Below are 24,981 nucleotides of genomic sequence, written 5' to 3' on the forward strand. Positions count from 1 at the left end.
GCAAATTGCTGCTCCGAGAGCTACAAGCCTGGGCAGGTCAAAGCCTTTCCCAAAGGGTAGAATTTCTACAGCGGAACAGCACAAAAGCTCAAAGGTGGGAAGGTCTGGGAGTAGTTAGGGGTGGGGTAGGGGGATGGAATGGAGTGGGCAGGAGAGCATAGGGGACAGGAAGAGGGTATACTCAGACGGGGGCCCAGTAGCGTCTAGACTACCTGAGGACTTTGAATCCAACTTTCTAGGAAGCGTGACCCGCCTCCTTAACTCAGTGGATCAACTAGGTCCCCAGACCTCCAGGAAGCTAAATAAATGGGGTCGAGATTACAAACCAACAGCCACGCCAACTCGCCAATTCTGCGGGTCTCTCTGGGACTCTTCCACCAAGGGCCCTCTCCTTACAGGAGAGGAGGGCGGACCCCGGAGACTGGATCTGTCCCTGCCCGGACTCTTTCCTAGGTTCCTCCGACAGCCATGACCCCTAATACGCTGAGTTGACGTCCGGCTTCCCCCGGTTCAGTTTCGCGGATGACTTTGGAAGGCTCCTAGCCCGACCCCCCAGCCCCACCTCTCCGCCCTGATCTCGCCCTAGCCCCGCCCCCTCCTTTGGTCCGGTCGGGTCCAGTCCGGGATCCACTCGTCTCCCTCCTCCACAGCCCCGCCCAGGTTCTTCTCCTTTCGCACTGGGTCCCCAGGGTGCGGCCCTCCCGGGCTCCTCTGCTCCTGTGACCCCCTGCCGCCCAGTCGGGCTCACTCTGCCCTGACTCCGCCCTTCCCGGGGGTCCTCCTCCGTGGCTCCGCCCTCCGGGCACCGCCTCCTACTAGTGACTCTATGGTGCCCCCTAGGCCTCGCGTGCGCTCCGCGGTTGCCCTTTGCCCACGGACCGGCCCACCTCGCGCGGTTGTCGTGGAGAGGGACGCGGAGGCGACGCCACCGCAGGCGGGTCCAGCTGGTGCAGGCGAAAGTAGAGACCCTCGATTCAGCCACCTCCAGGGCAAGCCCTACAGAGTCTGGTCCTGCCTCCTCGCCCCCGTGAGGGTCCCCAGAGTCGCTGCGGACGGCAGAGGCATGTCAGGGGAGGCAAGCGCACCACCCGCGACGTCACCCAGGGCCCCGCGTCCTGGGATCCAGAAATCATCGGGTGCAGTGACCAAGAAGGGGGATCGCGGGGCCAAGGAGAAGCCGGCGACCGTCCTGCCGCCGGTGGGCGAGGAGGAGCCCAAAAACCCTGGTACGTTGGTGACGGCGTTAGGGGGTTAGGCCTCTAGGCTTCGGCTCCACGCACTCCCACCAGCCACTCGTCCCTCAGATTAGCCAGACTGGATGGGGCGTCGTCGTTGAGTCAGGCACTAGCGGGCGAGGTAGTAATAATATGCTACCAAATACTAGCAAATAATAATAGAATTTCTAGTGCTAAGGAGTGCTGTGTGGAAGAGGACTCCACCGGCGGAAGTTCCGTATGTGAATGTAAATAGCTCCTGGCACGTGGTAAGAGTGTTGTAAGTGGTCACACTATTGGGTGTTCACGTGTTATTAGGCTTGTTTCTTCTCTGTACTGTGAAGTCCTGCCCTGACTATTGTGAGGAGGCACAATGGAGGTGATGGTGAGAGTATTTTTATAAACTGCAAATTCACTTGTTCACTCAACAAACATACATTCCACACCCATTTCAAGTGCCCTGCTCCATCCTGGGATATGAATCACAGTTTCAGTCCCAGCACAGTTCCTGCAACCCAGCTTGGCAGATATTTGTATTGAACTTGATCTTAAAGAACCCACACTGGTTTGGGATGCTGACAAATACAATAAGATGTGCCAATTTGTATGAGAGAAGAGGGTCCAGGGAGTGATGGGAAGATGCACGGGCACTGCCAAGAGTGACTTTGAGTTTTATAGACATTTATTCCAACAATTACTTCTTTGATGTCTGCTCTGTAGCCAGGTCCGACAGAGACAGAATGAGATGGACACAGTCCAGCTGGAATGGAATTTACATTCTCTAGGAAACGAACATCATTGGAAAAGTATGCATATGAGTGTGGCTTTTTATGTTGCAACTGATAGAACCCCAACCCAAACTAATTATCCACAAAGGGGAATTGATTGGAAGCCTTCTTGATTCAAACCACCAGCTTTGCATTGAAGACAGACAGGAACTTGCGATCTCTGGACTCACAGAAAAACAACTTGGAGAAAACACTCTGATATCAGACCTTGGTCAGGTGCCATCTCTTTGTCAGTGCTGGTGGCTGTGGGAGGGGAGCTATAGGAGCTGGAGAAAGAGCATTTTCTAGAAGAAAAACAAGACAGTTTAGAATCTTCTATAGATATGAACCCAGCTACATCACACCCACACACACACCCACACTCATACACTCCCACACACACACCCCACTCTGGCTGCTGTGTGGGAAATGGAGTAGCAGAGGGAGAGAATGGGGGCAGGGAGATGAGTTATGAGGCATTTTATTATTAAAAAAAATTTTTTTTAATTTATTTATTTTAATTGGAGGCTAATTACTTTACAATATTGTATTGGTTTTGCCATACATCAACATGAATCCGTCACGGGTGTACATATGTTCCCCATCCTGAACCCCCCTCCCACCTCCCTCCCCGAACCATCCCTCTGGGTCATCCCAGTGCACCTGCCCCAAGCATCCTGTATCATGCATCGAACATGGACTGGCAATTCGTTTCTTATATGATATTATACATGTTTCAATGCCATTCTCCCAAATCATCCCAGCCTCTCCCTCTACGAGGCATTTTAATAGCCCAGGTGACAGACAGTTGTAGCTGGGGGAAGGTAATGGGGAGCTGGGTTAGGCTTCTTGGAAAAATACTTCCATGGTAGAAAAAGAGTTGGTGAAGTAGTGGATGGTGGGGGGAGGGGAAGTGAGGGAGGTAGCAAGAACGATTCCATGTTTCTGTACTGGTTGTGGGATGGGTTAAAGGGCCATCCATGGAGACAGGCATGCACGAAGGAAGAGCCTGTGAGAGATTTCCAAGGGTTGGTGTTGGCTGAGCAGCTGGATGGAAGGGTCTGGTGCAGTGAGATGATGTCAGGTCTGGAGATGTGAATTGGGAGCCGCTGTTTGGGTGCATTTAAACCCTGGGAATAAAACAGATTCCCCTGGGGAGGGAGGGAGTGGAGCCAGAGACAGGAATGGGCTCAGAACCCAGCCTCAGGGATCTTAGAGGAAGAGGAGCTGACAGAGGAGCCAGAGAAGTCAGACAGAAAGGGAGTGATAACAGGACACGGCCGGCTGCATGGTCACAGAAGCTTTAGCAGGGGCGCTGGGGCCGGGTTCACACAGGGCAGAGTGAAGGCAGATGCAACAAGGTTTACAGATTTAGAGAAAACCCCATCTGGAGGCTTCCTTTCAAGAAGCTGTGAGGTGAGGTGAGCTCACAGTGAGCGTGAGGAGGGAGTGTGAGAGGGGAGCAAAGTAGGAGCAAGGCCCTTTCAGGGCTGTGCTGCCCACTGAGTGGGTGCTAGCTGAAGCCCAGATGTGGAATATTTCCATCACTGGGGGCGTGCTGTTCTAGAACGGGGTTCTCGGGTGCCCTCCTTGGCCCATCTTTGGCGCCATCTGTGAACTTGTTATGGCTTCCCAGGTGGCTCAGTGGGTAAAAAATCCACCTGCCAATGCAGGAGACACAGAAGATGTGGGTTCAACCCCTGGGTCAGGAAGATCCCCTGAAGGAGGGCATGACAACCCACTCCAGTACTCTTGCCTGGAGAATCCGCATGGACAGGGGAGCCTGGCGGGCTACAGTCCATGGGGTCACAAAGAGTTGGACATGCACAGTGAGCTTGTTGGAAATGCAAATTCATGGACTCTGCTTAGACTATGGGATCAGAATCCAGGAGGGATGGGGCTCAGGAAATTCTTAACAGGCTTTCCTGATGATTCTTACAGACAGCTGTTAAAGTTTGAGAATCTCTGTTTAGAGAAGATGGTGTGAGTGAAGCAAGGAAGGATGGAGGGGTTCTCCCAGCAGAGAGAAGAGCTTGGGAAAGCAGGCCCCAGGCAGGAGCCAGCTGTACAAGGGGCTCCCCCTCACTTCCCAGTGCCTCCTCTCGTTTGCCCTCCCCGTACTGAGCACACAATCTCCCAGTGGCCCACACCCTGCGGGCAGCATCCCCGCTGTTAGCTGCAGGAATTCTCTTCTCTGGGCACAGCCGCTGCAGCCTGTGGCCTGGGTGATGCTGCTGCGGGGTCTCCAGGCTGCCCAGCACTTGAAAGAGAGGGCCGGCATGGAGTCCACCCTCTGCCTCCAGAGTGTCCCCTTTGCTGGGACACCCCTACCCATCTCAAGGAACCACTTCTTGCTGGGAGGCCCATGTAGGAGCAGGGAAGAGCAGGCATCTTTGGGTACTCAGACACCTCAGGCCTGCAGACTCCTCAGGATGGGAAGTGCTGGGCATCTGCCTGAATTACTACAACTCCTGAATGAGTTAAGATTTCCAAAGCACTTAGAACAGTGTGGGACAGGAGTACGGGCTCTATCCATATTTCTTAAATAAATAAAGCCTACCGCCCTGCTTGGCCTCAGTCTACCTGTCAGGTTGGGGGAGTAGGGATGGGGGAGTGGGGTGGGGAGTTGGAGAGGTCCTTGTGGGTTCCTTCCTTTTCTCACATCAGGCCTGGCCTTCTTTCTTAGTGTGACCCTGGGCAGTCCCCGCAAGGAAGGAACAGGGGAGGTGGCTGGGCTCGGGAGGCAGAGGTCCCCTCCCCCCAACCCCAGGGAGCGGACAGCCGGAGTGGAAGCGGCCTTGACTCACGGGGTGGGTGGAGGAGCCGAGGCACCCGCCTTGTTGACATTCCAAGCCCGTTAGTCCTTTCTTCCAGGTCTTGATTTCCCCCTGTTTCTTGTCAAGTGTTTTCAGTATCGGTCTCTACAACGCATCTTACATGCTAAAAATGGCCGTAAGGATGTCTGCCTCTACGGAGGGGCTCCGGGCCGCCCCGAGGCCAGAAGCCCCGCGCAGGCGAGCGTGGGAACGCAGCGCTGGGCCCGGATCCCAGGCCGGAGGGGACGCAGGGCTGGGTGCGGCGTCCTCTGGTCTCTGCTGCCCTCTGGTGGCGACCTTGTGCTCCAGCCGGCGAGCTCCGTGCGGCCCGGCCCTTCCCCGCCCACTCTCGTCCCCGCCCCTGCAGAAGAGTACCAGTGCACTGGCATCCTCGAGGTAGATTTCGCTGAGCTCTGCACGCGGTGGGGCTACACGGACTTCCCTAAAGTGGTCACCCGACCCCGCCCGCAGCCGACCTTCGCCCCCTCGGCCTCTACGTCGGAAAAGCCCACAGTAGGTGAGTGACAGCGGAGCCGCCAGGGTGTCTGCCAGGGCCGCTGCGTCGATCCCCAGCCTCCCATCTCACGGCGGGCGGAACGGAGGGTACGCAGGGCATTGTGCGTGTGAATAAGGGGGGTGGATTTCAAGGGGGGGGGTGGGGAGGCGGGTGTGGGGGGTTTGTTGCGGGGGCTCTCCTGTCTCTCCGTGGGGGCTGTCCCGGCCTCTCTGGCACCCGTACGTTGGCCGGATCGTGGGGCCCGGGGCGGTGACTGTGCCCTCTCCCTCCTTCTCCGGCTTCTCGCACCCCTCCCTGCCTTCCAGATGATCAGCGGTTGTCGGGGTCCTGCAGCCTCAACAGCCTGGAGAGCAAATACGTGTTCTTCCGGCCCACCATCCAGGTGGAGCTGGAGCCCGAGGACAAGTCGGTGAAGGAAATCTACATTCGCGGTGAGGCCTCCTCCGCGCACTGCCCCTCCCACCCCCCGTCCCCCACCCCACCGTACCCCTCCGGCCCGAGGTGCCTTCCTTCTCTCCCTTCCGCAGGTTGGAAGGTTGAGGAGCGGATCCTGGGTATCTTCTCGAAGTGTCTGCCCTCCCTCAGCCAGCTGCAGGCCATCAAGTGAGGGGACATGGGGGTAGGGGACCGAGGCTGCGGGAGGGGCAGGAGGCCAGTGGGGACGGCAGGCTCCTAGCGGCCTGGGAGAAAGAACGGAAGGGGCATGGAAGACCCTGGGGAGTTGAGGGAAGAGGGGAATGAGGAAGGCTGTGGCTGGGGAGGGCAAATGGGAAGGAGGTGATGCTCCAGCTGCGATTCTGTGCTTCCCACCGTTTCCAGCTTGTGGAAAGTGGGGCTGACTGATAAGACCCTGACTACCTTCATCGCCCTCCTGCCTCTCTGCTCATCCACGCTCAGGTCAGCAGAGGGGAACAGGCAAGCCGGGAGGAGACCTGGGTAGACGGGCTGGCTGGGTGGTCCGAAGGGAGCAGTTTGGGAACAAGGGGGACAAGTTCCAGCTCCTGTGGCCTGGGCTGGCATCCCTGTGGAAAGAGGGTGCTGCTAGTGTCTGTGGGGCTTCTGAAGTTCCCATCTGACAAGCAGTAGGGTCCCCTTTTCTGTCTACACCAGCACCTAAAAAGCCTACCTTTGGGGCCTTATTTCATCTCCTGTTCATCAGTCCTGCCACCATCCAGTCTCTCCCTGGTTCCTCACTGCCTGGGCTCTGACGCTGAACCAGGGGCTGGTTCTTCTCCTACAGGAACTAGCAGTCCTGGGAGGGAGGGAAAAGGTCATAGCAATGAATACTGCAGGGCAATGTGGGGACTGTAGTGGTGGATGTTTTATGGGAGACATGGAAGGCTGCCTGGAGGAGGAGGTACTAAGTTGAACCTTGAAGGAGGAATAGGAAGAGGCCAGGTAGGGAACCGGAAGGGGCATTCCTGTAAAGGAGGGAGTCAGGGCAAAGTGTGAAGTAATGACTACAGGCGTGGTTGTTGTAGAAAGAACACAGCTGATTTGGCTGCTCTTTATTGAGGCTCCCCTCGCACCCTTGGGAGAAGGCAATGGCAACCCACTCCAGTACTCTTGCCTGGAACATCCCTTGGACAGAGGAGCCCCATGGGGTCGCTAAGAGTCGGTCACGACTGAGCAACTTCACTTTCACTTTTCACTTTCATGCATTGGAGAAGGAAATGGCAACCCACTCCAGTGTTCTTGCCTGAAGAATCCCAGGGATGGGGGAGCCTGGTGGGCTGCCGTCTATGGGGTCACACAGAGTCGGACACGACTGAAGCGACTTAGCAGCAGCAGCAGCAGCACCCTTGACTTCTGCTTTACAGACCCTCCCACCATCACTGGCCTCCCCACTTGTCTTCCTTAGATGAAAGGGATGCTTCTTGAGGGCAGGGCTTTTGTCTCCTTTAGCTGGAGCTCTTTGTTCATTCTATCAGGGTAATTAGAAACAATTTAGCCAGCAGAAGAGAAAAAAAAAAAAAACTATTGAATTCATCTTAATATGTAAAAATAAGTCAGATCAACATAATAAAATAATAAAAAATAAATGCAGTCAGGTTCAGATGCTAGATGAGCTAGGCTGAAATGTTGGGCAGATATCATGAAAGAATTTTTTTTTCCATGGGAGAAATTTTTTAACAGAGATGGTTATAGCCATTAGTTCCATGTTTGCTGTGACTTGGAAAAAGACCTCCAACCTGTCAGTACTGTTGGAGAAGCCACTGCCCTGTGGAGGGGTCACGTCCTGGGTTGCAGTGTAACAAGTTACCGCAAATTATAGTGGCTTAAAACAACAAACGTTTATTACCTCACAGTTTCTGAGTTAAATCCAGGTGTGGGTTAGCTGGCGGCTTTGGCTCAGGGTCTCGGTGGGGTTGCAGTATTGCTGTTGGCTGGGGTTGCCGTCGTTTTGGGGGATGCGGGTGGTGGTGGTGGAGCATCGGCAGCCAAGCTCACTTACATGGCAGCTGATTGGCTGCAGTGCCTCCACTTGTGAGCCTTTCCTTAGGTCATCTGGGTGCTCTCACCACCCGGCAGCTGGTACCAGAGAGCACCCCAGTTGGAAACCACAGCCTTTTTGTAACCTAAACTTGAAAGTGACCTCTCATCTCTTATTCATTAGAAGTGAGTCACTAGGTCAGCCACACTCAAGGGGAGAGGATTACACTGGGGCATGGATACCAAGAAGTGGGGATCACTGGGGTCATCTGAGAGGCTCCCGTCACTAACTCTGGAGAGCAACCCCTTCATATGGCACACTTCTGGATTTCTAGTCTGGAGAAGGGTCACAGATAATTTCCTGTGTCAGGGAGTTGGGGGTGGGGCATGTTCCCAAGCTGCTTGCCAGAGCCCCACCCTCCCTCTTTGCCCCCTCCCCTCACCTGGCCTCAGTGGTGCCTCTTGGGTCTCAGATCTCCCCCACCCTCAGGAAGGTGTCTCTGGAGGGGAACCCACTGCCGGAGCAGTCCTACCACAAGCTCATGGCAGCAGACAGCACGTGAGACTCCTTCCCCTCACCCCCTTTCTTTGGGCTCGTCCCCCATTCCGTCATCCTTAGTTCCCACCCTGCCTTGTCCCTCTAGCACCTCCCCAAGGACCCTCAGTTCCTCCACCCTCAGACCCGAATGGCCCTCCTCATGCCCCCGAGTTTTCCGAGGTTACCGAACCGCCCAGGATCCCAGGTTTCCCGTGACCCGAGTTCTGCCTCCCGTTGCCCAGGATCGCGCATTTGTCTCTGCGGAACAACAACATCGACGACCACGGGGCGCAGCTCTTGGGTCAGGCTCTGTCTACGCTGCACAGCTGCAACCGGACCCTGGTCTCGCTCAACCTGGGCTTCAACCACATCGGGGACGAGGGCGCGGGCTACATCGCGGATGTGCGTGCGCAGCGGGCAGGGTCCCACGCGAGCTGTGGCGCCCGGCGCCAGCCGGCTGGCTCACTGCCCCTTCCCGCCCCCGCAGGGCCTCCGGCTCAATCGCTCCTTGCTCTGGCTGTCCCTGGCCCACAACCGCATCCAGGACAAGGGCGCCCTGAAGCTGGCTGAGGTGGGTGTGCCGGATGGGCGGGGCCGGGGAGAGACTCCCCCGCTCCCAGTCCCGGCTCCCCGGACGGCTGATGGCCAGGTGCCACCCCGCCCCAGGTCCTGCGCCCCTTCGAGCTGACACATATCGAGGTGGTGGAGCGCCGGCGCCTCCTGCTGGAGAAAGGTTCGCAGGAGCGCTCGCGATCGGTGAGGAGCCCCCGGAGCCGGAGAGCTGAACCGCTTCCCAGGTCGGCCGCTTTCAGACGGCTGGACGTGTCCTAACCCGTCTTCTCTCCCTGTGTTGTGACCGTTTTTCTCTCCGACCTCAGCACACATCTAACAAAAGTTTGGTTTCTAACCGCAGAGCCACTCCGCTGACGGCAGAGTGTGTTGGTTAAGAGAAAGGACTAGATTTATAGACCGCAGGGACTTGGAATCTGGCTCATCCACAAAACAGCTTGGGACCTTGGGCGTGTGACTGAACCTCTCGGGCCTCAGTTTCCTCATCTGTAAAATGGGGATAACTGTGTCTACCTCATAGGATTGTTGAGAGGATTAAATGAGTTAATTCAGCTAATGCACTTGGAAAAGTGCCTGGCATTTAGTTTAAAATATGTTAGCTACAGTTTTATCCCCTCAGTATGAGTCGGAATGCCTTTCCTACCTTCCCCACCCTCCCACCCCCACCCCCAAGCTCATCTCTGGATCCCTCTGCTATTTGTTCCCAAAATGCCCCGTAAGAGTCCCAAACACATTATGTTAGCATTTAGGCAGGGAGATTGGGATGGGGGTGCTGCCAGCCTGACTGCCACCCAGGCACAAGGGAAGAGGCACTAGCTTCTTCCTCTTCCATCCCATTTGTGAGCACAGCCTTCCACCTCTCGGCACGGGGACTCCAAAACAGAGCGTGACAAGAATCAGCTGATGGGGGTCAGCAGTTTTGCATTGGTGGAGAAGGACAAGACGCAGACAGTGAAGACACCCAAGGGTCTGGGCAAGAAAAAGGAGAAGTCGGGGGTAGGTATGCTGGGGGCAGCAGAGCCTCGGGCGCTGGAGGAATAGGGGAGGAAGCTTCCTTGATAAAGGAGATGGGTGGAGGCTGGAAGGCCTTTGAAGTCCATCTCAGCCCCAGGGTCCTAGTGCCGACCGCTTCCCACAGCTGCTTCCCATCCCCCAGGGAGGCAGGACTCTCATCTCTTCTTACATCCTCCACAGGAAGTGGTGAAGAAAGAGGAGAAGTCAGGGCCTGGGCAGTCACCTACACAAGGAACCCCTAAGAAAGAAGACTCCGCAAAGGCAGGCAAGGGGAGTAAGTGCTGGCACCCGCCGGCAGGGCGTGGACAGAGCAGCCCCAGGCAGGATGAGGAGCCTGCCCTGAGCTAGTCTTGGGGATGTTGTTGGAAACCCCAAACAGCCCACAAACTGCACTCCACAGCGTTTCCCTGGGCTGGACCCCTGTGGCTCCGCTCTCAGAGGAGGAATCCTCCGCCCTGCCTGGCTGGAGCCCCCCTCCAGCTCTCTTTCTGCTGCACCCAAACCCACAGTGTGAGGAGACCCCTTCCTTGCCCCAGCCTTTCTCTGGGGAAGCTGGGTGGTGTCAGAGGTCTGCCCTGTGCATTCTGGCTCCTCTTCCTACTCCAGAGGTAACCATCCCTGAGCAGAAACTAAGCAAGGGAAAGGGGGCCAAGACTGGGAGCAAAGAGAAGCGCAGCATCCTCATGGAGTCTGAGGTAGGCTGGGAGAAGTGGGGTGGGGAGCACGTCCCTGGGGTCCAGGCCCCCAGCCCCTCCTGGGATGGAGTCTCCAGTCCTGTCCTGTGGCAGCAGCCACTTCACCTGGCATGTGCCCTCGGTCCGGCCTGCTTCCCATCCCAGCCTGGGCTTGCAGGGGTAACAGAGCTCAGTGCCCCTCGCCTTCTATTAGGAGCCCCATTTTTGATCCTTGCCTCCACTCAGTCTGCTCCCCAAATGCCATCTGTTAGTCTCCAGCACACTCACAGTTGCTCGCACAGTTGCAGAGGGGACAGAGCCCTTTGGCCCTGCCAGCAGCTCTCCGGGGGGCAGGGTGTTTTCCTGATCGTGGCACTGCCCTCACGCTGTGCACAGCAACTTTAGACCCTCTCCCCTTTGCCCTTGCAGCCTCCCTTTTCTCTTTCAACGTGGACCAACTGGTCCCTTGTTTTGAAAACCTTCCTGGACTGCTGACTCCGTAGCACCCGCCCCCACAGTGGAGTCAGCTGCTCGAGGGCTACGTGCACCCACGCAGTCATACATCAGGCTATTGTGCTTTGCTTCACTGCGACTCAGATTATTGAAGACTTGTGGCAACCCTGCATTAAGCAAGTCTTCTGGTGACTTTTTTTTACCCCCAACAGCCCTTGCTCACTTTGTGTCTCTGGGCTACCTTTTGATACTACTTCTCGCAGTATTTCAGGGTTTTTCATTACTATTACAGTTGTTATGGTCATCAGTGATCTTTGATATTACTACCTTGATTCTCTGAAGGCTCAGACGATGGTTAGCATTTTTTTTTTAGCAAGAGTATTTTAAAATTAAGGTATTATACCTTCCTTTTTTTAGACTAATGCACATTTAGACTGTAATATAAACATAACTTTTATATGCACTGGGAAGCCACTTTATTGGAACCGAACCCACATCTCCGAGGTATGCCTGTGTTCCAAGACCTCCCCACCCTAGGCAGGGACCGGCCCCTCCCCTTTTAGGAGTCTTCTCTAGGATCCAAGAGAAGATCTTACAAAAGGGGAAAGTCAGGTGGAGAAAGCCGGCAAGGGTGGCCTCTCTGTGCCGGTTTTCAGCCCCTGCCTCAGCCTTGATCCAGGCTGCTGTTTCTCCCCGGGATGATTGCATTTTCCTCTCATCCTGCCTTCAGTGTCCTCTCCCTGCAGTCCCTTGTCCTCATTGATCTCCCTGTTAGAAAATAGTGAACTTGAATGCCAACACTACTTCACACCTCTGCACCTGTTGGCACTTTCCCCTCTTCATCTGATAAGGACCACACACTACCAAGACGCCAGCTCCCAGGCCATCTCCTGCAGGATAGACTTACTCCCAAGCCTGGCTAGCTGTCCCTCTCCTGTGCCCCCCTGCCCCGCCCCTAGTTCTGCTTCCCTCTGTCAGCTCCAACTGACTGCATTAGTCTCAACTCTCTGGCTTCCCCGCACAGAGCTGCTTCTTGAGGGTATGGGCTTAATTTATCTTTGTATCTCCAGCACTCGGGACAAAGCCTGGACTATAACCGGCCCTCAAAACATGTATGTTGAATGAATGAATGAATGGCCTGTTGACCAGCTCCCCTCTCCTCTGCTGCAATTAGTATTCTGCCTTAGCAGCTGGTTGGGGAAGCTACTGAGATGGTCAACCCTCTCCTGGAACCTGTGGAGCACCGCGATGGCAAAGTTTTCATGCCTGGGAACAAGGTCCTCTTGCACCTCAATCTTCTCCGTACGTTTGCCAGTGCCCCCTGCTTTCCTCAGGCGGCCACAAGGTCGCCCCCATGGCACTCCATGGGGCAGAACCTGGCTCTCCAGCGGCTGGGTGTCACCTGAAGGCCCTCTTGCATGGGGCTTTGGGGCAGGGGCGGGTCCGGGCTCTGGGTCAGGCAATTAGAGAGCAGAGGAGCAAGATGAAAGACGGAGGGAAGTGAGACAAAAAGGAGAGTTGGGGTGAAGGACCAGGTCGGGTGTTAGTCCGGGCGAGTGAGCTGGAGGAGCAAGGGGTTAGCAGGGTGTCGGCAAGGAGGTGGTTGGCGCCCCGAGGCCACCTCGTCTACTCCTTTCTCCAGGAAACCGTATCACAGAGGTGGGGCTGGAGGCCTTCCTCACAGTGGTGCAGTACCAGGCACAATTCGCCAAATCCAAGAGCGCGTCCAAGGGCCCCGTGGGGCTGCTGTGGCTGTCCCTGGCGGTGAGTCCCCATCAACCTCTCCTGCTGTTTCCAAGGCAGGCCCTGTAGTTTCCCTGGCCTCTTAACACTACATAGCCTTCGCTCTCGCTGTGAGATCGGCAGTCAGGCTCCTTTTTGCCTTTTTTTCTGTGCCCCCCCAGCCCCCAACCCACCTTGTCCTATGAAATGACTTTTCCTCAGATGATTCACCTTCATTGCTTTTGTTAGCTATCGGCGTGCCTTTTCTTCTTTCAGAAAAACTGCTTCTCCCCACAATGTCCTACGTACGCTATGATCCAGGAGCTGATGCTGCCAAGGGACCCCATCAGTAAATGCAGGCACAAAGAGGAGGAGCCCGTGGCTTCTTCCACCTAGCCCCTGCCCCCTGCTTTTCCCAAGATTCTGGGCCACGGAAGTGCCTCCTTTCCACATGTGGGCTGGACCTCCCTGGGGAAAGCTCAGATCATTAACAAAATCTATTGCTGTACTTCTTTCCTTGAAACCTCTGTCCCAGAACTACTCAGAATATTTAGACTTTATGCCTGTTGAAAGTGTGTTAATATGACCAGAAATGGCCAAATCGCTTTATGGTTCTGCTGGGGGGTGATTTCAGCCCCTCTGGTTGTGGCCGGCCAGGGGCATTGCTCTCCCGCCTCCTCAGGACCTAGTTCTTGCTTGCCCAGCCTACAGTCACCCCCTCCTCCCCCACCAGAGGACATGTGATATGCCAGGGTTTGCAGTGTCTCTGGACTTAAGAGGCAGAAAGAAAAGTCTTGGGAGAGTAGCCAACATGCACAGCAGAGGGGAAGAGTGGGTGGGGCAAAAGCATGGAGCGCAGGCCCCACCATTCCACCTTCTCAGACCCCGTCCCCCTCTGGACTGGTTTGGAGAGGCAAGGGCTCAGCCTGTGAAAACATGCTGAGCTAGTGTGCCGCTTTGTTTGGAGAGGGTGCCGAATCCCTCATCATGTTTGTAGCAAAGGCAAAGCACTAAACGTGAACCGTGATGACGCTGCCTACTGCCGTCAGCGACCTGAAACCGGAGCCACCCAGATGGTGCCGGGGGCCCCCAGGAGAGGTGGGGCCCTGACTCTTCACCCTTCAGCGCTGCACCCACTGAGATGGCCTGGTCATGCCTCCAGAGCCCAGGGCTGGCTTCTGGGGAGCTGACATTCACTCTTCCGGGAGCTGCCTGAGAAGCGTGCCTTCTTCACCTCTGAGCACGGCTAACCCGGTCACATCCTCTCGACCCCCACTCTGCTTTCCGTTGCCTCGACAGAGATCTGCTCTCTGTGCCTCTGTGAGGCTCTGTGGCCCCCACAGTCCCCTCTCTGCCTCCAGCCACAGCACTGCTGCTTGGCCTCTTGGCAGCTGGCCGCTGAGCTGCTGCAGGGAGCAGGGTGCAGGAGCAGCTCTGTGAATCTGCAATGCTGAGGACATCGCAGGTGCTTGGTGACGACCCGTCACCCCAGCCTCTCCTGCTACCCGTCTGAGGCCTTCTAAAGCTTCAGTGGAGCCTTACAGCCCATGTCCTCATCCCTACACTTTATCAAGAATGGCTCATGTATTCATTCTGATGCCCAACCAGACTGTGAGCTCCCAAGGTCAGCACTCAGCATTATGCTGGGTTTAGGAGGTAAAACAGAGGGGAAAGAGGATCTGTCCCTTAGTTCAACAATGACAGCAAAGAGAGGAGGTCTGAATGGTTACAGTCCTGGGGATGTGGCCATGTCTGACGAGCTGCTCCCGGAGGGTGTCAGAGCCTGCCAGAGGACTCCGAAGGCATCTGGCCAGGCCTCTGAGATGACCCTCCCCTGTGCGTTGCCTTTAAAGTCCTAAAGCTCACTGAGGGCAGCCCATGAGGGCTCTTGACTCTGGGACCACTGCTCGTGTGTGAGTGTGTGTTTAAACTGAGATAAGTGTCTTTGCATGTCTCAGCCATGGGGGCTGTATCACTTGGTTTGCCCAACTCAAGTTCAGCAAGTGCGCCCTGGAGCTTCGGGAGAGAATATGGCAAGGCCTGGGTCTGGGGGCTGCGTTCTGTTCCTTCTATCCAATGCTAACCAGTCTCAGAGGGAACAACTACAGTATCTTTGATCACAGTGGTTCCAAGAATCACACACATACCACCACAGTTGAAGAATATTTAACTTTTCTTAAAAACAAAAAAACAAAAACTTAACCATGAAAGGAAGAAAATAAAAGAGTATACATTATTTTAACAGCAAAACAGTCATTTCCATATCTATATTTTATATATTATATATATATATTTATATATATATATGTATATATACACCTAGCACAGTGTGTATATTCTATTAGTGGGGGGTGGAGTGGGTGTGGTAATGGGGGCCAAGGCTGTGGTAGCCCCTGGGGATGGTCCTAGGTTAGTTTAGGGACTCCAGCATTCAACCCCCTACCCCCCGTCCTGGGGCCCAGTTTTCAGCTCTGTACCTGATACACTGGTTTTCTACAGGGAGAGGGTGGGGAAGGGTGGACACAGGTGGGGTAAGAAGTTCCCCTGAAGATGAGAAGTCCTGGGAAGGAGGGAGGGGCTCAGCACCGGGCCAGGAGGCTGGAAGCTGGGGGCCTCAGGGATGGCCCCACCTCTGGGTCCTGATCCTGGAGCTGGGCCGCTAACTAGGAGACCCAAGTGAACCTCCTGTTCCCTTAGCAGCCCCTCTGTAACTGCCTCCAGTGCTCCAGGATCAGAAACAAAAAAGGGTGAAGTTATTTACAATCGCAGAGATACACATACAATACATACATATTTATAGGAAACCAAAGTGACAAAGAGAGGAGAGGTGGAGACACCCACCCAGCCTGGGGGTCCTGTGGAGAAGGGAGGGGAGGAAGAAAGTGCATTTACACCGGAGCTGCCTCCTTACACTCACACTGGCTCGTCTGAGGGCACCCACACATACAGGCGTGCACAAGTACGTGGGGACAAGGGGGGCCTTTCAGATGCAGTCTGCATGCTTAGGAGACAGGAGGCCTTGAAGGGGTGGCCTGAAGGGAGGGGAAAGGACACTGACACTTGACTCCAATCTGAGCAGACCAAGCAACATGCGGATCTCCCCCGGGGTCTCGGCTGGAGCCTTCTCCTCAGCCGCCTCTTCCGTGGGGAGGAGGTCTGGGGTCTCCCCACCCTGCGCCTGCCTCAGGCCAGTCCCTAACGGAGGAGTGGGGATGTGAGGACTCAGTGGTTCCGACAGCTACGGTCCTGGGGATGCAGCTGTGTCTGCTGTGCTGTCTTCCAGCGGAGTGGGGCCTGTGGGGAGTGGGGATGACGGTGAGGAGCTGGCCTGAGAGATGGCCCTCCCCCATGCTTCTCCTGGGCAGTCCTCAGGCCTGTGAGTAGCTCTTTAGCACCATCCTCCCGTGACAGGCGTTCTCCTCCACCAGAAACCTCAGAGTTCCCTGTGGGGCCTGGAAAGGGCTGTCTGCTGAACCCCACTTCTGTTTTGTTGGCCCCCATGGGTAGGTATGGGTCTGCCTGCCTGAGTGGGAGCACAGCCGTGGCCCCAGCCCACACAATCTGCTTCTGAAGCACTTATTAAGGATGGGTTTCGGATGTGAGACTAGGTTCCTCTTGGTTGGTTATCTCCAGAACCCAAGGAGAAAAGAGGGTTCAGTTCTAAGGTTCCCACTTTTGGGGGAGCTTCCTCCTCCTGAAGCTGAGGAAATGAGTGAATGAATTGTACTTGAGGGGTAAAAAAAAATGAGACCCCTTCTCAGAGCTCCCCCATCTTCTCATAGCCATGTGGTGATGTTTCCTCAGGAGCCAAAGGCCTTCTCCACGCACTCACCCACCCCCAACCCCAGAGGACCTCACTCACCATCCTCAGGACAGGGCCCCAGTTCGCGGCTGTCCGTGGAATCAGAGGCCGGGGGCTCCTTGGCTGGAGGGGAGAGGGAGCTTTCTATCCATCTAGCTGCCTCCGTGTGGAAACTGCCCACAGGTGTGGTGCCGCCAGATGACTGGCTCCTGAGGGACCTGAGCAGCTCTCTGTGGGCCAGCTCCATGTCCTGGAAGAGTAGCAGAGGGACATCTGCTCTGCAGCCCCTCTGGGGAAGAGGCTGTGCTAAAGGGTGGTGGGGCGGGCTGAGGCCAGAGCCCCAGGCCAGGATCTAGGGCTCCTGTGGAGACAGCTCTTGTGGGTGAAGGGTCTCGGGGGGTGGACTGCACCTCTGGGGACCTGAGCCCTTACCTTGAGCCGGTTGAGCTTAAGGGTAAGCTGCTCGATGGTGCGGAAGATCATGCCCACATCCCTGAGGGCCAGACTAGGGGGAGAGCGGCTGGGGTGCTTTTGATCTCCATGGCCTCCCTGAAGTGGGGGCTGAGGCTCTGTCTGCCAGGCAGGGAGGCCGTCAGGCTGGGAAGGGCTCGTGTGTGCTCCTGACGGGTCAGTACTTGAGTCAGGGGGTCCTGCAGGCATGCTGACGTAAAAGCAGTTCCCTGTCCCCAGCAAGACAAAGAGATTAGGAGGCAAACAGAGGAAGTCTAAGCTGTCTTCTGCTCCCCCAGTGTCTCCCAGGCTGACCCATAGGCCCAGGGAAGCCACTGCAGATGAGCTCAGAGCAGGCTGGCCCCAAGCTGCCTACCAGTCTCCCAAAACCCTTCGCCTTGAGAACCTTCGAGATGGTGATGTTGCCCAGTGGGGCCCACACCAGGGGGAGACTAAGGAGCTAGTGGTGGAGGTTAAGGGAGAAGGGGAAGGGTGGTCGTGTTTTTTCTGGGAAACCGCAGTGGCCCCCATTCCCTGAAGGAAGGGTGAAGGGGGCGGTGAGCTGGCTTTAGATGCTTCTGAAAGAGGTGGGTGGGCGCCTCCTTCTTCTGTCCCATCTCAGGCTCTACTGAACTTCAACACAGCCCCCTCCCTAATGGCCAATTACTTCGTGATCTTTGAGATACCTCATCAGAGAGGGTTAAGGACAGCTAGAGGATGCCGAGGGTCCCTGACAGGACAGTCAGCATAGGTAAATGTCCAGGAGCCTGGGAGGCCCCGCAAGCCCTTTCCCACAGTGACCCTGACTGGTGTGGTGGTTGGTGTCGGGGGTGAGGTGGCTCAGAGGGTCAGGCTAAGGACGCTGCGCTCACCTCCCCCACCTCCTGTGACTCAGCATAGCTGCTTCACTCTGCGGCTCAGAAAGGGGCCTGTGCAGCTCTTGGAGAGGGGCTGGCACAGGTCTGGCCCCCCACATTTAGGCCCATGGCCTACTCTCCCTGATTCCAGACAGAGGGAGTGTGTATGGTGGTGCGTGTCCACGTGACTGCAGGCAGGGGTCTAATCCCAGAAGCCCAGCTCTGCCCTCAAGGGCTCCCATTCCAGCCCTGCCTGCCTCTGGCTCCAAGGAGAGGTTCGTTACCCGCAGCCTTTGCTCCGCCTTCCGCTTCGGGTGGCTCAGGCCCTGCCTGGCCACTCTCTGGTAGTGCAGGGACCACCTTGCTGCCCGCCACCTCCGCTGCACCAACACCACCACCAGGGAGAGCAGAGACCGAGAGAAGGAACGGGAAGGGAGACAGAGCAGGAAGGAGAGGGAGAGAGAAGAGGCAGGTGGGGGGCGGGGTGAAGAAAAAGGAAAAGGGAAGAACAAAGTAAACACAAGATCACACGTGATTACACCCCACGGAGCTACAGAGAGCTGCTCCACCAATTCACCAACTCCCCAGAGGGGAGAGAAGGAAGGCCAGGTCCCAGAAGCCCAGGAGAGAGCACAGACCTCGGGCAGGTGGAGAGAGAAATGCTCCCGGAAAAGGAGGCAGAGCTGGGCACTGGGGGAGGAAAGGAGACCCCCGGTACTGGAGTGGACGGCCCCCGCCCCTCTTCTCCCCCCCGCGGCACTCCTCAGACCAGGCTGCCCTCTCCTCAGCTGCCTCTTCCCTCTGTCGTCTGGGCTTTGGCCAAACCTGCCCTGACCCCCGTCCCAGCCCGTCCTGGTTTTTCCTGCATTAAAATTGGGGCCGCCCAGCTCCCTGCTCACTCACCAGAGCCCCCAGTCTCACACGGCTCCCCAGCCCGTCCTGCAGGCCGCCCAGCTCCCTGCTCACTCACCAGAGCCCCCAGTCTCACACAGCTCCCCAGCCCATCCTGCAGCCCTCCTGTTGGCTCTGCCTGCAGACCCACCCCGCCTCCGCCCCACACATAAGTGCTTCCTTGATGCTCTCTAGAGCCACCAGCTGCAGCCCTCTGCCTGTGTCTTTCTGGAGATGAAGACCCTGAGAAGAGCCCCACTTCTCCTTAGGACTGCGAGCAGTGAACAATGCTAGCAGAAACTTACTGGCAGCTGACTTGTGCCACAGTGATATCCTCATAACATAGAATGAAGTCCAGAGGGGCTTTAGAATTTCTCCCAGGGTCACAGGGATATTAAGTAATGGAGCTCGGACCCTGTACCTCGGCTGTCTGACCCCTAAGCCTTTACATGATGTCAACAGGTCTCCTTCCCTAGGATCGGGACAAACCTCTGCACACACGGCTTCCAGACAGGGGCGGGGGGGAGGGGGAAGCAGCCAGCTGGAAGACTCAGTGCTCCCCTAGCAAAGCTGGCCATGTGCCCCCCAGGGGACCAACTTACTTTACCTTTTCTTACAACCTTGTAACTTCCTGTGCCCTCTGTGCTTGAAGCTTCTTCCTCCGGACTCTTGTCTAGCTCAGAAGATTCCCAGATCCCAGAATTCCTGGTCCTTGGGGGCAGTTGTTCCAGAGAACGCAAAGTCGTGTCCTCCTGTCCAGGCTGGCTCCACTCTGGCCCCAAGAGTGGGGCAGTGTCCCCTTCAGTCCCCGCAGGAGCTCGCCCTGGGGAGCCTGGGTCCCAGGGGTGCGAAGTGATGCTGATGAAGGAGGGTGTAGGGGTCAGGTCGTCCTCAGGCTCCCCAGCAGCTCGGGGGTCCGTGGGGTGACCGGGCAGCAGGCTCCACAGGATCAGGTGCCGCAGGTTCTCCACTGGAGGGGAAACAGGGGGATGGCTTCCTGGACACAGGACCGCACACCTGGCCATGGCGGGAGTGGGTGCAGAGGAGGTGGGGGGCTGCTGCTCCCTTCTCCCACCCTCCCTGGTGACACTGCCTCTGCAGTCACAGGGTGGAACTGGGAGACTCTGGCCAACCAGCTGGGGGGTGGGCTGAACGGTGGGGCAGGGGGACAGGAACAACAACGGTCTCTCTGCATCCTTCTCTCCTTGAGCACAACTCAGGGAGAGGCTCTGAGCAGGCCGAGTGGGGTATCTGCCTGTTGACACTGGCCAAGCCGCTGGGGCACTGGGGGCTGACAGCCAGGGCCAGGAGGCACTCACCGTCCTCCAGGGCTGCGTCGGCGAGTCCTTCTATGAACAGAGGGCCTGGGAGGGGCAGGAGGATGGGGTCCCTCGTCCTGCTTCCCCTGTGCTTGCTGTCCAGTGAGGCAGAAGAGTGAGGCAGCGCTCCCAGTTCCTCTTCCTCCACGCTGCCCTCCTGCTCAGCATCTGCCAGCAGCGCCAAGGGCTTCCCTTGGACCCTCTGCTGGCACCCCATGCCTGTTTCGGATGGGAGGACAGTATAAAGCAGGGAAAGAGGGAGGGCATGTACGGGCTGATCCCAGGTCCAGCTTCGGGTTCAAGCGGCTGGGAACACTGGCTGATTCATTCCACAATGTTTACTGAGCCTCAATCATGGCCAGGCACCATCCCAGGCTCCTGGCACACATCAGTAGAAAAAAAACAGAGATCCCTGCCCCGTGGAACTTAAATTCTAATTGACGAACATAGAGAAAAAGAAAATAAGTAAATTAACTACATGACTTAGCTAAGAAGTGCGATAGGAAAGAAAAAACCATACGCGGGGGTATGGAAAATCAGGAATGCTGGTATTAAACTGAGTGGTCAAAGAAGGGAACTTGGTGCAAAGCTGACAATCCATCTGCACAAAGCCTTGAAGTGGGGTGGGCGTCAGGAGAAGCGTTCAAGCGGAAGGAAGCAGGAAACAGCCCCAACCAGGGAGGCTCCTCGGGGGATTTCTCTCTCAATTTGAGGCGGTAAGTTACTTGACATTAAAAACTCAACCAGAGTTCTGTCTGGGGCCCTCGTGCCTAGTGACTGTCGTGCCCTGTCGACCTAGTGACTGTATCTTCAGCCCTCTGAGCTCCACTCCCCATCCCCACCCTCAGGATTCCTGTACCAGCACACCTCTAAGAGCATCTCGTTCTCCACTAGGAGCCCCCAGACTCTACCCGACTGCCCCCTCTTCCTCCTCAGGGGGGAATCTCTGTTCACTTGAGCCTGTTCTTTCCTCTTCCAGACCTCCTTCCTCATTCTGCTTTTCTCTGTTCTTATGGCCCTTTATGGCTCTCTATCACCCACAGCCACCTCCTTATCTGTGCCTACAGAGAGTGAACTGGGTCGGGCCCCCACAGAGACAGCTCAGGGACTTACCTCCAGGGGCTGCCCCAGGCTCCGCTTCACCACGGAACACCTCGGAGTCATCTGGTCCTGCCCTGCGAGGAGAAACAGTCAAGGTGAGAGAGGCCCGCCCGCCTGGAATTCTGGCTCTCTGCCAGCTGGGAGGTGTCCACGTCATGAAATTCCACTCTGGCCTCCTGAGTTCACATGGGCAATGCAGGAGCAGGCCCAAGAAGGCAGTGGCTTAGATTTCAGACCTGCTGTCTGGTTAGCAACCTGGAGAGGAGGGTGGGTGCTGGCCAAGCTTCTCTTGGTCCTGATTCTGCCCCCTCACCCCCACAATTCAGGCACAGTCTGAGCAGGGCAATGGGGGGAAGGCCAAGCAGGGACAGAAGGTGGAGGTGCAGGCGTGCCTTACTCCACCTGCCTGCTAACACCCGGCAGTTGAGGCTGCCCGGCCCAGGGGGCGAAGGGCTTAGAAGCAGCACACGAGTGGCTTGGAGGGGGGATGGTGAGCAGGCCTGGAGGGCTGCTCACCTGCTGGGTGGGGGGCTCTGGTCGGCTGGCTCCTGGGGGCCTGGGGGCGGGGGGTGGATAGGTGTTGGGGCAGCTCCGGGGAGCCTGGTGGCGTTCCGAACAGCCTCTTCTAAGAGCTCCATCCACCTGTTGCTCGGCAGGAGAAGAGAGGTCTGGTGGTGACAAGAGGGCAGAGGAGCACAGCGCCTCCCCCACCAACCCCGAGTCAGAGCTGCGAGGCCCTCTGCCAGAGCCTGCCCTGAGGACCCTCTGCTCAGTGGGTGTCCCAGCGCCCGTGCAGCTCTGACTGGCTGCCCCGCCAGGGGCAGGTTTATATACCCCGCAGCTACCAAATGCTGAACACCAACCCTCTGTTAGGCTCTGCGCTCTGCATTCAGTATCTGTTCTCTCTCAATGTAACTCCCAAGAGGCAGCGCTATCCGCAGTCACAGATGGAAGCCCCGAGAAACTGTCTGACCCAAGCTGTCTCTGGCCTCTACGTCAGACAGGCTACTACTGAGGCTGGTTACTGTCGGGAATATGGGCGGGTGGATGCCGGGGGGTGGAGATGACAGTTCTGGAGGCAAACACCTTTGAAGAACGCTGGCATTTAAAACACTTGATGGAGAAAGAGAAGAAGAATCCAGGGGAAGGGAGTGGGGCCAGAGAAAGGAGAGGAGCAGCGGACGGCTGGAAGACCGCTGGTAGCGCCTTTCCTTGGACAGGCCGCTCACGGGTTCAGGGATGGCGATCCCGAAAGCCTCTCTGTGTCTGTCTTATCTCCCTCTTCTGCGTCAAGGCCCCATCCTCTAACCACTCTGGGCCCAGTCCTGGTCTCACTGTCCAAGTCCTCACACACCGCCCTGGTCCCACGGGGATGGCAGTTACGCGGGACTGCCCCGCTTCCCAGCAATCCTCACGTGTTCTTGTCTGATGATGTCAAAGCCACCAGCTCGTAGATCTGGGGTGGGCCCAACTCAGAGGTACAGATGATGAAGAAGGCCCGTTTATCTGTGAGAAAGAGAGAAGCAGAAGGGTCTGTACTGGGGGTGGCAGAGGCATGACTGCAGCCTGGGTCAGGTGACAAAGTGTGGTCTTGAAACCCTGACCTCCACCAGGTGGAGAATGCAGCGCTAGTTGGACCTAGGTCATTGGGTTCCACTTACAGAAGGACGGAGGCCATTCTGGCTCCTCTAATGCCACCTTCATAGTCCTTGCCTCCCACTTTCCTCACAGTGAGGGCTGAGGGTTATAAAACCACATCACACCCGTCCTCCCTTTCCACCTCCCCCAAGAGACAGGCATTGCATCACTCCCCAGGCTACAGCTGAGGAGAGCGAGCCCAAGAGCCCTTCCTGTACGTGCTCCGCTTCTCACTAACGTGCCCGGAGCATAGGGCTGGGCTCTGGACTGTGGGTGTGAACTCTGCCTGTCCCTCCTGCAGCAGGAAGGCGTGTCCTACTCGTCTCTGCCCAGTTCTGCTTCCTCATCCTCAGTCCACCCTCCGTGCTCACATCCCATCCTGCCTGCACCAGGCTGTCCACCTTCATCCCCATCCTACCCCATACTGAACCACATTTTCCTGCTTAGATGAGTCAGGGTAGAGGAAAGTCACACAGGCAGGCCAGTAAGTTCATCACCCAGCGCTCACTGGACGTGAGTACCAGGGCGCATGGCCTGGGACCTGGGCCAGCTGGGGCCGTCTCCTCGTGGGTACCTGTGGCCACCGAGCGGACGAGCACGGCGTTGAGCTTGAGCACGGGGCTGAAGGTCTGCTTGCTGTCCGAGGAGCCCACGGCCGTCTTGCTGTGGCACTTGAGCAGCAGCTTCTCGTCCTGTTTCTGCAGCAGCACCAGGAGGTCCTCCAGCAGCAGCACGTGGAGGTCTGGAGGAGGGTGGTGCTGGTGAGGGGTTCCCTGCTGCCTGCTCAGCCCTCACCAACACCTGGGATATCAGAGGCTCCTGGATGGTCATCCTCAGTCTGGGAAGCCCTGGAGTGTGGTGACCTGCTTGGTTTTTGGTCCTCCCTCCCCATGCTGTGCTCCAGGTGCCCTGAGCTCTCAACCCCAGTGGTGTTTGGAGCTGCCTCCCAGCTACCTTACCGCCCTTAAGAGCGCCAGGTACAGGGCTGATGATCCAGAGAGGAAGAGTCCAGGTGCGCCCTAGATTCCCTCTTGGCCCCAGGCCCCTTGAGCTTACCCAGGGTCTTATCCTTGCTGATCCTCCAGGTCAGAGGCCCCTCATGGATCATCTTTCTGGTTGTAAGATCCAAACTCTGTTAAAGAGACACCATTCATTCAACAAGCATCTGAAAACCTGGACTCTATGCTAAGGTGCTGGGCATCAGTGGTGTGAACAAGAACTAGTCGCTTGCCCTCACACTCTTGTGGGGGATGCAAACAAGTAAAAAGGCAACTGCAAAGTCACAGGCCACGTGCTGTGCTGGCGGATACACTGGTGGCCCTGGCGGGGGTCTCTCTACTCCCTACCACATGCTGTTGATCCTCCGAAGGGGGTCCTGCCCGTGCCTTCAGCTTTATTTCCTCCCACATGGCCTTCACTGTTACTTTGAGTCTGTTCCCACCTCCTGCTCTCCCTGGCTGAGTTCTCACATCTAGCCTCTGTAGTCCGGGTGTTTGCCCTTGTCTGTCTAGGGACAAGGTGACAACAGTAACCGGTGCTGTGTAATTCCAGGGGTCTCATCACACGTCCTTTTACAAACCGGCACAGGTCTCCTCCCCCGAGTACTCTCCAGGTCCTGAGTGGACTGCTGCTCCTAAGGAGGCCCAAGAAGTATGTGTGCCTGTGGGGCTCTGACCTTGAACTCTGCTGCCAGGGGGTTGCTGGCCCTCTCCAGAGAGGTGGTGTCCAGGCGCTTCTGGTAGCCTTCCAGACGGTGCCGGTTCTCTGTCTGCTTTACTGCTTCGTTCACATACTTGAGAATTTCCCGACACTGGTCCCGGGCCCGGCAGAGTTTCTCATGCTCGGAGGTGCCGCCTGCCCACGGGGTAACAAGGGTTTTTAGAGCTCCTGCCAGATGAGCCTGCCAGGAGCTGGCTACCGACACACATTAGTGGGCTACCGGGGCCAGCTAGTCACACATCACTGGCATGGGTGGAGATATGCCACCCTGCCTAACTTTGACCTCAAACATAAGGACGACATATTCTGAGGATGCACAGGCGTCAAACCTCTGCTCTGCAGACAGTGATGGCTCTTGGGAATTCCTGCCTAGATTACAACTGGCTCTACAGGTGTGGGGACACGGATGGGGACCAAGGGAGCGATGGTGCCTCCCTCTAAGAACAGGGAGTTGCCGGTCCTTCCCACTTCTCCACGCTGACGCCA

General features: G+C 56.7%; 2 protein-coding genes and 1 long non-coding RNA gene across 41 annotated transcripts in view; 1 reads left to right on the forward strand and 2 right to left on the reverse strand.

Moving 5' to 3' along the window:
• The first annotated feature begins 639 nt into the window (after positions 1-639).
• On the forward strand, positions 640-14,968 carry LRRC71 (leucine rich repeat containing 71). 30 transcript variants are annotated; one of them, XM_086393423.1, is made up of 16 exons: positions 640-1,226; positions 5,165-5,314; positions 5,620-5,745; positions 5,842-5,917; positions 6,134-6,211; positions 8,238-8,306; positions 8,528-8,687; positions 8,773-8,856; positions 8,952-9,041; positions 9,705-9,851; positions 10,050-10,143; positions 10,476-10,564; positions 12,067-12,108; positions 12,184-12,298; positions 12,639-12,760; positions 12,995-14,968. In XM_086393423.1, exons 1-16 carry the CDS (start codon positions 827-829, stop codon positions 13,112-13,114), a joined length of 1,962 nt encoding a protein of 653 aa, XP_086249549.1. In that variant the 5' UTR covers positions 640-826; the 3' UTR covers positions 13,115-14,968. The 30 variants fall into 30 exon arrangements, 19 of the variants coding, with proteins under 19 accessions (XP_086249549.1, XP_086249555.1, XP_086249550.1 ...); XR_015161193.1 differs by having other exon boundaries at positions 655-1,226; positions 8,221-8,306; XR_015161191.1 differs by having other exon boundaries at positions 655-1,226; positions 8,221-8,306; positions 12,187-12,298.
• On the reverse strand, positions 1,879-5,243 carry LOC147376717 (uncharacterized). Its single transcript, XR_015161197.1, has 2 exons — positions 4,789-5,243; positions 1,879-2,286 (listed from the first exon to the last, which is right to left on the reverse strand). It is a non-coding gene; the product is annotated as an uncharacterized LOC147376717 (long non-coding RNA).
• Positions 14,874-24,981, reverse strand: part of ARHGEF11 (Rho guanine nucleotide exchange factor 11) — a 117,111-nt gene continuing 107,003 nt past the window's right edge. For 9 of the 10 annotated variants that reach the window (XM_086393413.1, XM_086393412.1, XM_086393411.1 and 6 more), the window contains 12 exons: positions 24,452-24,630; positions 23,833-23,908; positions 23,351-23,518; positions 22,554-22,644; positions 21,655-21,780; positions 21,151-21,212; positions 20,038-20,256; positions 19,326-19,688; positions 18,112-18,207; positions 16,953-17,200; positions 16,581-16,770; positions 14,874-16,012 (listed from right to left, as the gene is read on the reverse strand). In XM_086393413.1, the coding sequence (XP_086249539.1) occupies positions 15,957-16,012; positions 16,581-16,770; positions 16,953-17,200; positions 18,112-18,207; positions 19,326-19,688; positions 20,038-20,256; positions 21,151-21,212; positions 21,655-21,780; positions 22,554-22,644; positions 23,351-23,518; positions 23,833-23,908; positions 24,452-24,630 (1,874 nt within the window). In that variant the 3' untranslated portion in view covers positions 14,874-15,956. The remainder of the gene's footprint in view (positions 16,013-16,580; positions 16,771-16,952; positions 17,201-18,111; positions 18,208-19,325; positions 19,689-20,037; positions 20,257-21,150; positions 21,213-21,654; positions 21,781-22,553; positions 22,645-23,350; positions 23,519-23,832; positions 23,909-24,451; positions 24,631-24,981) is intronic. The other variant, XM_086393410.1, reaches the window with a different exon arrangement.

The sequence above is a fragment of the Bos grunniens genome, chromosome 3 (genome assembly GCF_055505025.1).
Source record: "Bos grunniens cultivar Pamir isolate PY7600 chromosome 3, Bosgru_T2T1.0, whole genome shotgun sequence".
NCBI classification, from domain to species: domain Eukaryota; kingdom Metazoa; phylum Chordata; class Mammalia; order Artiodactyla; family Bovidae; genus Bos; species Bos grunniens.

What these genes read in the sequence shown, in the direction of transcription:
- LRRC71 (XM_086393423.1), top strand. Translation starts at nt 827, where the DNA reads ATGGTGCCCCCTAGGCCTCGCGTGCGCTCCGCGGTTGCCCTTTGCCCA. An exon ending in GGAGGAGCCCAAAAACCCTG is followed by an intron (nt 1,227 to 5,164) that starts GTACGTTGGTGA and finishes CCGCCCCTGCAG; the next exon opens with AAGAGTACCAGTGCACTGGC. An exon ending in CTTGCACCTCAATCTTCTCC is followed by an intron (nt 12,299 to 12,638) that starts GTACGTTTGCCA and finishes TCCTTTCTCCAG; the next exon opens with GAAACCGTATCACAGAGGTG.